Genomic DNA, 12,817 nt, shown 5'->3' with positions numbered 1-12,817 from the left:
CCGAACAAATGAGAACAGTTCTGCTTGTATCAGGACAAAACCACATCAGCTAATTAAAATGCAATGGTACTCTACAAAGTTATTTAAACAAAAGTAGCGGAATATAATGAGCTTTCTCCTTCAGGTATTAGGTCACATTTGCATATTACAAAACACATTACTTTTACTAGTAACACCACTAACATCATCACAGCTGAACTTAATTTGTAAGTTTTAAGCTACTGTAATTTTATGGCCAGAGAAGACAACTGAATCAATCAAGTATACGACAGCATAAAAAAGTTCATAGTGAAACGAAAGATAAAGACTACAGTTCTCTGATCCTGGCCTGAATTTGTAAAGACACAAGTTTCTTTGCCATAGTAAAAAACTGAAGCTGATGAGGCTGAGACAAGCAACCAGCAAACTCAATATATTCTGAAACTTGTTGTTTTTTACTTTACACTTTCTTTTTCAGAATGGATTTAAGGAAAATAAAATCACTACTATTTAATACAGTTGATGGCTATTAAAACTCTCTGAAATAGAAATCTGACTTACATGTTCATTTACTAATAGTACCTTACAGCATTTCAGGAATTGTGTGTCAAAACAACACAAAATTCAATATACCATGTTCTCGAATCACATAACTGGCTAATTTATGTATGTCTTCAAATAATTCGAGTTCTTGATCTTTTCTGAGTGTCTGCCATATTATAGTTCATAAATCACATTTTCTCAAAATGTAAAATAGTTTTATTCACATTTCCATTTGGGAGACGGTACACTATTATTTTAACAGCATCAAGAAAGAAACTATTACAATAAAAGTAGTAATGCATCTGTCTAAGTAAAACTAAAAGAGGTATGGATTGTAAAACACTGCAGAGAGTAATTATTATTACACGCTACTTAATGGTAAAATTTCAGACTGTTCTTTTAGTGAATGAACATACAACATCAGCTTTGGCTAAAGAACCATTATAACAACAAAGGAAGAGTATGAAAATGTTTATATTAAATTCCCAAAGGCTGTTCAAAGAGAGTATACGCAATATGAACAAACATGAAAGCAATGTGCCCATTTTAGAAGCTCTATAGCTAATCCAAGCCAACAGTGAGGAAAACTAATTAGGAAAACAGAAAAAAATACGCAATCATAGAACAGAGGATTCAATTCAGCTCATTAATAAAAAGAATCTACTGCAATAATTTATCCAGGACTGAGAGAAGAGATATTAGACGTACAGTCCTACAATACTTCAAATAAAGATCTGGCAGACATACATATGCTCTGTCTACATTAGCATTAGAGCAGCAACGAGGTTTTGGAGCAAATCCTCCATCATTCCCACTAACCACGTGCTGACACAGTTCTCAGAGCTGTTCTGATACACGCAAAAAAACCACCCCATTTCAGGGAAATCAAACCAGATGCTCTGCTGGACACAAAACATGCTCCAAACCCTAATGGATCTGGGGTTTTTTTTCAAGTCTTCCATTGCCACTGTGACTTAGCAGAAAACGTATGTTCTTCTACAAGACTGCATTGCTCTTTTACATGAAGAAGCTCAAATAATGCATTTCAGGTGCATACTCAATTTATGGCACAGGAAAGTTATCTTCATAAACTGAGCAAAGCAAGTCTGACAACAAGAGCATTTTTAACCAGGGACAACAACATCACACACACACACACACACAAAATCTACTAGTTACCATTCATTGTATTTCCTCTCTCTTGTTAACTTGCGTATTGCCATACTGAATGATTATTTAAAGTAAGTTTTTGTTTAGCTATCCAGAGCAAATGAGGAGCAACTCTCACCTGTGGAGGAGGTACTGTTATTGGTGCAGGCATGGGAACGGGAATTGGAACAGGTAAAGCTTTAGGTATAGGTGACACTGGTTCATTATGCGTAGCTTCTGCACCTCCATTTTGAGCTACTTCATTTTCAGACTTCTTGGGAATCCCCTTCCACTCTATAAAAAAAAAACCAACACTCAAACATACATGTATCAGATCAGTAGAATCACAGAATGGTCAGGGTTGGAAGGGACCTCAAGCGGACAAGTAGTCAAGTACTGCCAAGTAAAACTACCGTGCTTTGTGATGTTCACAAAAATTATGTATTCAGATAATGAGAACCACAGAGTTAAGAAGCATTTAAACATATTTCTGACAATAACAATTCCAAATTACTTGAAATACAGTACAGCAAGTAACTGAAACATAGCAAGTAAATTTATTCCTTTCATTATTCATTTAACAATTCTTTGCACTGACAGCATTTATACATGCCCAGGACTCTGAAACACATTATTTGTAACAAAAACTGTAAGGCTGTTTTGGGACAAGCTTTCAACAGATTCATTCCATTGCTCTCAAGCAAGAAAGCAGCAGCTTTTTCGCTAATTTGGGAAATCATTTCTGAAAAAATAACATTTTCCAAGTCTTGAACAAGGAAAAGGAGAATGCAAGAGTAAAGAATTGCAGCAAAATAAGACAAACGTCATGTATTTACCATGAAAGATTATACTATTTAGAACAACCACCACCTAATTAGGGCAAACCGGACAGAATGCTAACCCCCTGAAATAATGTTTCAATAAGCATACAGCACACCACACGAAACCAACACACTAGTCTAGAGTACCAACTCAAAGAATTAAGGCAATTTCAAGTACTGCATTCATTTAATACTATTTTTAAAATCACAACAGCCAGCACACTAGCGAATATATATTGGTTTGAAGCCTGTAATTGATTCAAAGCTGCTGATTATAACAGGCGTCATTTTCTTAATACAGTAATAGAAGCCTGATATTTTCACTGCTTACATACAAAATAACAAAAATTCTATTACGTCCATATAAATACAAGACTTGCTGAAGGAACTGAAAATGACACAAGTGTGAAAACTATAGCCACTGTTTTTAGAAATTGTAAAGTTGCCATCAGCTCAGTTGCTACACAAGTACTCCAAAGGCAGCCTCCTTTGACAGGGGTGACTTGCACAAACTGGGGGTGATGAGGGAACAGGACCAACAAGTACAACACACCTGTATCCTGCATTATCACCAAGGGCAAACACCAGCAGAGCTGACAGGTCATCTGGTATCCACCTGCATTTTTAGCCCAGCCTCTCGTAACAGAGCTGCACAACTCCTGATGAGGGACTGTCGTTTTCTTACAGACCCTCTCCAATATACAGGTTACACACACTGCACTACTTAGTCATTTCAAGGATTTTATACGCACCTCAGAGTCATGAAAAGTCAGACACACCAACTTCAGTACACCAGCACAAATGACAATTTTTTAAAAGCATTTCAAGATGTACTAGTACTTTACCTGGACTAAGAGTCTCATTATCCAACATTCCTCCTTCGCAGAAACTTTCAAGATCTTCAGGTTTCACTTTGTCCCATGGTATGTAAGTAACACCTAATTCTACATCCCAATACTGCTTGTAATCTGGCTTTATTCCTTTATTCAAAGCCCATGCAATCTTGGGGGGGGAAGAAAATGACATACAGTCAGTAAAATATTGCCATTTTAATAGATTTCATATTTAGTTCTCAAAAAACAGCACTACCATTTGAGACTAAAAAGCAAAAATAATACTCTAATTGAAATAGCAGGAAAAATAGGTTAGTTACAAAACCTGAAATAAGAGGTTTTTTTTAAAGCAGACTTAGTTCTTATTTCTTGGCTTGAGTTTTGCACACAATTTGTAAAAATGTATAAAGGCAGTTTCTTCAAATGTTCCCCAGTCACTAAGATTAAGGACAGTGTCATACTCTAATACAATGTTCTACAAAAGGAAGAACTTCACTAATGAATATGTTCTTATTTATTAGTACTCTTTGTAGGATTATCATAAATAATCAAACTCAGTTATTAGACAACCAGCAACAAGAAAAACAGTTACAGTGTACCGTAATGACTAAAAGGACACCATTTTTGTTGCTTAAATAGACAATTGTTGTCAATCTTTCAAGGAAAATTATACAAATTCCACTAGTCACATTACAGAACAGGAAGACTACTTATCAAGGAAAAAAGTGGTCCATTCACGTAAGTGTGCGGAATACCATATCCAGAATACATAAAAGCTCAAAATACCCCAAAGTCTACAATAGATGAAAAGGGATTACAGAAATTACAGTAACTCTAAAACAGCTTGACATTTTCAAAGTACCTTTATAGATTTCTGATTGACTTTGAAGTTTCCTCGGCTCAGTTTTTGTAGGGCACGGTAAGCATCTTGCCTGTGAACCATTACAATATAGGCACATCCTCTAGGCGGAATCATCTGTTTGTGTTTTAAGAAAAAAAATGGGTTTGCTAGCACATTTACAAAGTAACGAACAACATACAAGTCTTCAATTACAGTAAGCTGGAACATCAGCAGGTGTTTCGAAAAGGACTATGGAAGTATGAAAGAGAATGTTAGTTTAAGAGGCTAAGATAGCCAGTAACTTCTGGAAATACAAATTTCTAGTAAATTAAAAGCAACTTCTTATGTGGAAAGTTTTAAACTATTCCACGTGAGAATACAGATAACTGTTGTACATTTAATCCTTTGAAATTGTTAAACAGCAGTGTTCATGTAAATGCTGTAGTCTGGCAATTAGCTACTGTGTTGGAAGAAACAAGACATTCTAATACCCCACTTCGTTCCATAGCTGCCAGCTGCACCTCCACATTCTGTTTTATCTGCAGTTTTGTAATAAATTTTATTAGTTCTAATGCATTTGAGAAAAAACTTCTATGTTGTTTTACAAAATTCGGGAATAGGAAGAAAATTACAGTCACTTCTGTTTGATTGTTTGTTTAAATTAAATTTTATAGCTACCAGAACAGCTATAATTTATATATAAAAATATCCTTAAATACAGCAAAGCATAACAACATGCTTATGATTAAAATGACAGAAGAGAAAGAATCAAAAGAAACAAGAACACCAGCTGAGAGTCCACATTTCTATAATCAAACAAAATGGAGCATGGAAGGCACTCAGTAGCACAGTGTGTAATTCTGTACCCATCTCCTCCATAGCCCTTTCTCATTCAATTCTCTTCAGAGAAAGCATGATTTTATGAAAATGGGATAATCTTCTGTATTACCCACAAGAGCATTTTTAAATTTCAAGAAACTAAAGCAACTGCCTTCTGTTTTTCTACAAAGCGGCCAAATGAACTGAGTTTACACGTTAGAAAACACACCCATAAAGGAAATGAGAGCTCTTGACTCTCTTGAATGTATCAAAAATAAAGCTGCCTTAAAACAGCCTGAAAAGACATTTTGTAACCAAGCCATATCAAAGTAGCTTACACCGCACCATTTATACTTACATTTATTGATTCAATTGGGCCAAACTCCTCCAAAAGACTTCCAACATCCTGTTGAGTTGTCCTTTTGTCAAGTTGTCCTACCCAAAGTGTAGTACTACAAACTACGATCAAAGAGTTAACAGATTGTTAGAGCATAGTCAGTTATTCAAATGAAAAAGCCAGCTAATATTAAAATACATATTTTCATCTTTAGCAGTGTTTGACAGAAACCTCTTTTTCTTGCCTGCCTGGAGATGCGCTGACAGTTAACCAAGCAACTATACCAGAACCACTGTTAGAATGCACTCACTAAGAAGCTCTCTAGTTAACTAATATTGAAGCGACCTGCAAATTCTGATGATCGTGAGCTCTCTAAATAATCATAAAAAGGAAAAATATGCTTTGCAGCTAACAACACTCCATGAAATATCCCAACACATACAGCAGATATTTCACAAGGTTAACTCACTCTGCTTAGTTTGAAATCTGAGCTATGGGCAAGCTACGCTAGTTACAGACGTTACTTACTGGCAAGATGATGATTAGATTGTTCATGGTGATACACCCACTACTAGCAAGGTTTTCCTCCAGAATGTGGTGACAATTCAACCACAACGAGCAATCAAACTCTTAACCTCTTTAGTGACTTATTCAATGCCATTTCTTTTTATGGTTAAGTGAAAAATTATTGACACAAGCTGCTTCTTTCAGGAAAGAGTAAGCAACATGCTTATCTTACTTCATGCTTCAAGGTAATAAAACAGCAGATGAGCTCAAAAGTATCCCATTTGCTAAAGACTACTATAGCAACATTTAATACTCATCTACGCTTTCGTCACTAAGTGATATAAAACTGCAAACCTAAAAAGCATTATGTGATAAAATCTGGGAGAGACGTTGGCAAAAGCATATCTTACACCACTGCCAGTAAGCTTTTAACGAACAGCTACTAAGTCTTTGCAGGCCTTTTAAACTAATGGTATTGTCATTCTCAAGGTTTTGGCTAGTTAAAACTCTCTTAGTTTTTGTCCTTCCTACGTAAAAAAAAGAATGTTCTCATTTTACTTGATGACTCCAGAAAAGATTCCAAACTCCCCAGGAATACTCAGAAGACAACCATACATTTTGTCTACAAACACAGGCAAAGCCAGGATTATTTTAGAAATCCAAACATTAGCCTGTGTGTTTTCCAGGTCAAAGCTCCCCTCCAGGTTTGAGGAACACACAACATTGAATCATTAAAAAAAATCGTAACAACGTGCTCAACTTCTTGTTGCTGAATCTGCTTTACCTTATATGTCTTGAATGAAGGAAAAGAAAAACATGGTGTTTCAGCTTTTTCTTTCCTCATTTTACAGCCAAAATATTTCTGACTTGGAGATATTAAGAGAATGCCAAATTGTCTACTATGACTAAAGAAGTACAGGGATGTGTGGTGAATTGAATTCTTACCAGCTTTACAACAGTTCAGAAAAAAAGCCAAACACAGTACAGTTTACTTTTGTTCTGTTTGGATGAGCCTTGGAACCCACATCAAATAGCATTAAACCCAAGAAAAAAGAACGAAAAAAAATTTTTAAACCCCCGCACATCAGATTAAGAGTGTCTTCTGGGATATTCTGAGCAGATACCATATACTGAAGGTAAGTGGACTTGTCAACATTAAAGTTAAAAAAAAAGTCTAATAGATACAGGAAGTGTATTTCTTTGACATTTACAGTTTTTCTAAAATACCTTTTTGTCTTCCCAGTATTCCATTTTACATAGGCATAGTATCTATTGTAGTATCTTCAACTTCACAGAACTCTAAAATTCATTAAATACTGGGCATAAATAAAAAAATTCCATGTATGAACCAGGAAGATAATGAGCATCTGAAAAATGGTATTTATAAGAATATGCAGAGTTACCTCAACAATAACGAGAAAGAATAAACTTACCACTAACAGTCTCTGACTTGATCTGTGGAAGGCCTTTTGACCTGCGTTCTCTCTCCCTCTCACGTTCACGTCTTTCTTGTGACCGAGACTTAGGAGAGTGTCGGCGTCTATCCCTGGACCGAGATCGAGATCGACGATGACGTGACCTTCGAGATCGGGAGCCAGATCTTGAACGTCTCCTTTTAGGTGACCTAGTTTAAATGAACAACCATTTATGTTCAATCTTTCTGACCCATACATTGACAGATAGATAATTATTTCAAGTTTCTATTTAAATAATCAGGCAAGAAATCAGTCAATAAAAAAAAAAAAAAATTAATCCAGGTTCATTCACATGCATGTAGAACTAGAATAAATTATTACAGTAGCTTATTAATGCACTCCAGCCAAACATTTGATTATTTTTCAATTTCTTATCTTCTATTAATTTTGTACTGAATTTGACTACCAAAACTATGTCCACTTTAACATACAAAAAATGACATCTGCTTAAATGAGGAAAATGTTTACTGCTTTTACAAAAGAATGGCTAAAAAAGAGATTAAAAATAAATTCTGCCAGTGAAATTGTTTTTTACATCACGTTCAAGCTCTAAATCACTTAAGGTCTGGAACACCTTCAAAGAAGTCATATGAAACTTGGCAAAGGAGAAGACTTGTAACTAAGTAGATAGCTTTGCTTTAATACTGGGAGCGAGATTCGTTAGGTCAGCTGAGACATGTGAAATACTGCCTCTGTGACAGGCTAAGACCCATAGGACACTGGATCACAGATTTCTTGGTATGAAAAGTATGTTTCGAGCACAGACAAAATTAAACTATCATATTCTGCATCCCTAAAATTTACTCTGTATTGATGGGCACGGAAGTTACTCTCTACCAATAAAAAAGAACTGTCTAGATACTCAATTTTCCTTAGAAGGTAGATGACTTTCAGAGGTTCACAAGTCTTAATAGTCACTCATCTGTTTCTCAATACCACTGCACTGAAGTACACACAACATTTAGCTGTCCCTCAGAGGCAAGAGATTGAAAGGATCTCTTTTTTTCTCCCTTGCAGAAGGGGAATTCAAATAAAGCCCTTGCCAGTTTTGACTTTACCAAGAAATTTCACTAGCATTGTCCATACAGAGAATAATACACAGACAGTAATTTCTTGTAGTTAATCCTTAGATTAAATTGAAACGGACTCTTGTGCTAAATGTGTCTTTTGGCATTCAGTCACAGAATCCAACTTGTACAGCACAACTGGGCACTTAGAAGAAAGGGCCTCAAAAGAAGTATGCTAAGTGGGGCACCCAAGAAGCGAACTCGAAATACAGGTAACACGACTATGTCCTAGGGCACTGAAAACGAGCGCCACTAATAGTTCAAGGAGTTAGCTCACCTCTCAGCTATTTATTGTCATCTCAGTTAGAAGTTACCACCCCCACAGTAGATTTGGCAGCCCAGCAACAGATTTCTCTGAGCTCCAGATAATCACCATACATCTCCTCAGTGCTCGTAAAGAATTAGTAAAGTGTTTCCAAGTCTTTGGAATGACACGCTTAAGTTCCTTATGTTAAAATCCATACTTGATATAATAAATACCCTCACTAAAATAACTTTCACTAATTTACCTTGACGCAGACCTAGATCTTGACTTTCTGTTGTCAGAAACATGCCGTTTTCCCTCTTGAATAGGTGGCTGTTCCACTTCCATATCCTAGAATATTAAGATGACCGGTGTTAACAGGTGAGTAGCACAAACATTTTATGCCCAGACTAAATTGTGTAACAGCACTAAAACTATATTGGATATTCACATATGTGAAATTAAAAGGTAATGCAACGCTTCTCAGAAGATTCACAACTACTTTGTAGTCACTAACAGGGAGACAGTCCAGTATTAAAGGATATTAATACAACCACTGCAAACACGTAATAAAAATAATTTACACAAAATTCTCATTTTCAGATTGCAAATTATTGTTTTTCCACACTTTAGTCAATTTCAGCACTGCATGTATCTCCACAGAATATGATTATATTCCTTGTAGTCGGTCAGTGGACCTTGCTCTGTCATCAAAATTACAGGCAAAGAAAGGTCTACGAGAAAACTTTTCTCAACAATGTTATAGGAAACCACATTAAGCCATGTGTATAAGGAAATTACAATACAATAAATTTGAAGACTGAAACAATAAGTCATCAAAGCAATACATAAAATGCAAGAACCTGTTTAAAAAAAACTCAGTAAGTTCAACACAGCTCTTCCTTCCTACCCCAAATCCTTACAGCTTCCCACTCCAGAACATACTGTGTCCTGTCTAAACTTTAAATAGACTTCACAACGTGACCCTTGCAGGGGAAATCCGAAGAAGCAATCCCTCAGAATGTACTGATTCAACAAAATTCAAGACTAAAAAACTAATTACAAAGATATTCTTGAAAATTGTACCTTTAGACAAAGTGAAAAATAAGTGAAAAGCATGTATTTCTAGAATCTGTGACATCAGAGGTCACCACATAAAGACAGTTTGGTACCATCTCTATTTCTCATTTTAGGATTTACTCTTTTTGGAACAAAAGAGGCAAATATATTCTTTTTTTTTTTTTCATATAGGCTAATAAACAGACTTTCTCTTTGATTTCTTCTTTATACCAGTCAGTTACCAAACCAACAATACCTTCCAAAATCTTAGGAAGAGAAGCGTTTACATACACTTGGATTTTTTTTAAATTTTTACAGACTTCTGAGTCCGTTTCCACTACATTAGCGATCTACCAGGCCCTTAAAAATTACTTTTCCAGATCTTTCCATCAAATGAGCTACCCTCACCACCATCTCTATCCATGGCTATAATCAAATCTCCTCTCCTGAATAAACTAGACACATTTGAGAAAGACATGTATTAGAGCATTTAAGTTAGTTTGTTTACTGCAACGGGTCCTCACCTGCTGATGTGGTTTTTGCATGTGTGATTCACTCTGTACTGGAAAAGGAGACTGAAAAGTTTGCTGCACAGGTGCTGTTGGCGGAATCACGGGCTGAGCCATGGGTGGAAACTGTGGGGTAGGCAGGAGACCAAAACCTGGCATTTGCCCATTAGGAGGAAGCGGAACCTTTGGAGAAGAAAAAACATGAAAACTGCCAGTTAGGAGAAAAACATTACATTAGCTTTCCGAGTCTGCTAAAGTAAAATTGTATCTCTGCTCCAAAGTCACAACAAAAGACCAGAAGCCCGAGAAAGATGAAGTAGCTCAAGCGTTTAGGTGTGTAAAATAAAAATCTTGTTCTTCAAAGCCTGACTAGAACAGAGAACAAAAAAAAAAATGTTTCTTGGCAAAGTTGGAGGGCTAAGCCAGATTCACTCTTGCCTAATAAGAACACCACTTCCTTACCTCTGCTCAAAGAAAACAACAGAAGATAGAAAACACAATACAACAGAGGGACAAGGGAAAACCCTGAAGTTACCTGGTGACGCATTGGATCCTGTTGTATCCCCATCATTCGCTGCTGAAAAGCATCCATATTTGGGAGTTGAGGAAATACTGGCTGTTGTATACCTTCTCCTGGAAATCCACTAAAACCAGTAATATTTTTGGTGAGACAAGTCAGTAGATACACAGAATTTTTTGCTTTTATTTTACATATTTCTATGTACATTTACACATTATTGCTTCAAATTTAGACAGAAAAATCTTTGTTATTTCCTCTCTAAGAAGGGAAAACAAAAAAAAAAAAGGAGAAGCGGCTTCCTTATCTTTTCTCCACTGTAAGAGTAGTCCTTTAACATTTAAAGAAATGGTGCATAAAAGTTTAAGCCTCTGTTCTCCCTGTACTTAATATGATCTTGCTAAAGATCTCCATCTATCGAAATTTTTCATTGAGGTTGTCTGCCTTACACTAACTTTCTTCCTTTCCAGTTCCTCTTTTGGGAACAAAAGAAGTAAGCCTTTCCCTCATGGAAAAGAAATTGGCCATACTTTTGCTGGAAAAAAAAAACTTTAGTTTGGGAGGAATTTAGGGCAGAGGAGAAAGGGATATGTATATCACACAAGGATTACAGTAATGCCATTCACTTCCTGATTCAACACACAGAATGGACAGTGCTCAGGGAATTAATGAGGTCTGCGCAGTTAAAATGACCTGTTTACAGGATGCAGTTTGTGTAAGAAACTGAACAGGATTTCAGGAAGATAAAGGAATTTCATGATGATGTGAAATGGAACTTTGTAGTATTTTAAAATACAGGTGCCATACAATTCTAAGATGATTCTGGACAGATTAGTTTTTCATATAGAGCATTACTGATTTTGTGTGCCCAAAATGAGACTATTGGAATCCAATCTTCAGAGGCATCTTACACAACTATAAGGTAATAAGGACAGAGGCTTTGAAGTGCTACAAGCAGAACATAAACATGCTGAAAAGCCTAGTCCAATGATCTTTAGTTGGGCATACACCAGCAGTGCTTACGTTTGACCTACCTCAACTTTCTGTACTCCAGAGTTCCATCTGTATTATAGGGAAAATACTACCAATTTATTTAAAAGGCATTTTAATTAACTAATATTTGTAGAACATTAAAGTGCTCAAGGTGATAAACACAGTAAGAAAGCTAATGACAAAGTTAGTGATTCTGTTTCTGAGAGCAGGGTTTGGATGGCATATACAGAAAGTAAGACACGGGGCCACATACTGAAGCAGGGAAAAAAGAAATATTGACTAACCCAGGTATTGAGCACCATCCAGCCTGTGCACTGAATGAGAGAGAGGTCCTGTGGAAAAAACTAGTATGTGATCATGTAATTTAAGACTGTATCATAACGCGTATCAAAAGGGAAACAGGAGTCCGAGTTAGTTCGTGTGGGTATTTAATGTCTGAGAACGTAAAGCTGCAAAGCCAATTTTAATTTTTTAAATAGTTAAAACTACGACAATGTTTGGAATAGCATCTTTTCCCCAGCCAGCAAAGCAATCCAGCCGACAACTAACAAAGCCCTGACACACTAAGTTGTGCAATAAAAACACAGAACTCATCTTGAAACCATCCAGAAACTGAGCTTTTCTCTACAGAATACATTCCTCAAATCCATAGTGCGACATGCCAAACCTACACCGAATCACCAAAGTAAAAAGACAAACCTCCCCCCCCCGAAGTTGTTAACAATGTTTTAATTTTGGACTGTAACAGTTAAGCATTGAAGTAACTTGGAATTTTAATCAGCTTTCTAACCTAAACATTTTTTAGAACAAAGATTTTTTAATTTTAATATGGTACAAAACTTACAAAGCAGGCTGAGAAACTGAAGGGGAAGGAGCTGAATCTTCTTTCTTTGAATCTTCTACTGCTTCAGGTTCATCATCATAGTCAAAACGATCTAGCAGCTTCTGAAAGAAATTACATCGAGCCAACTATTTTTTCTGTATCTTACATAACTGGCAGCCAAAATATTCTTATTATTGAAGTCTTATGATTTATCAAACAGAAAGAGAAGAAACAAAATTTGCATCCTTTTTCTCCTAACAAATGGAGGATATTGAGGATTCCATCAAAGAGTCTTCTGCTG

The 12,817-nt window shown here is 36.1% G+C and overlaps 1 protein-coding gene across 1 annotated transcript in view; it reads right to left on the bottom strand.

Moving 5' to 3' along the window:
- The window catches only part of SCAF4 (SR-related CTD-associated factor 4), a 34,387-nt gene that overhangs the window by 13,960 nt on the left and 7,610 nt on the right, over positions 1-12,817 (bottom strand). The window contains exons 7-15 of the mRNA XM_009894893.1: positions 12,538-12,638; positions 10,719-10,827; positions 10,199-10,366; positions 8,881-8,966; positions 7,263-7,453; positions 5,344-5,444; positions 4,188-4,301; positions 3,338-3,494; positions 1,811-1,965 (exon numbers count right to left, since the gene is read on the bottom strand). Of these exons, the coding sequence (XP_009893195.1) occupies positions 1,811-1,965; positions 3,338-3,494; positions 4,188-4,301; positions 5,344-5,444; positions 7,263-7,453; positions 8,881-8,966; positions 10,199-10,366; positions 10,719-10,827; positions 12,538-12,638 (1,182 nt within the window). The remainder of the gene's footprint in view (positions 1-1,810; positions 1,966-3,337; positions 3,495-4,187; positions 4,302-5,343; positions 5,445-7,262; positions 7,454-8,880; positions 8,967-10,198; positions 10,367-10,718; positions 10,828-12,537; positions 12,639-12,817) is intronic.

Source organism: Charadrius vociferus, unplaced genomic scaffold, assembly GCF_000708025.1.
Source record: "Charadrius vociferus isolate BGI_N301 unplaced genomic scaffold, ASM70802v2 scaffold201, whole genome shotgun sequence".
In the NCBI taxonomy this organism is placed as follows: domain Eukaryota; kingdom Metazoa; phylum Chordata; class Aves; order Charadriiformes; family Charadriidae; genus Charadrius; species Charadrius vociferus.
Note: the sequence above shows the minus strand (reverse complement) of the source record. Positions and strands in the feature narration are given on the sequence as shown.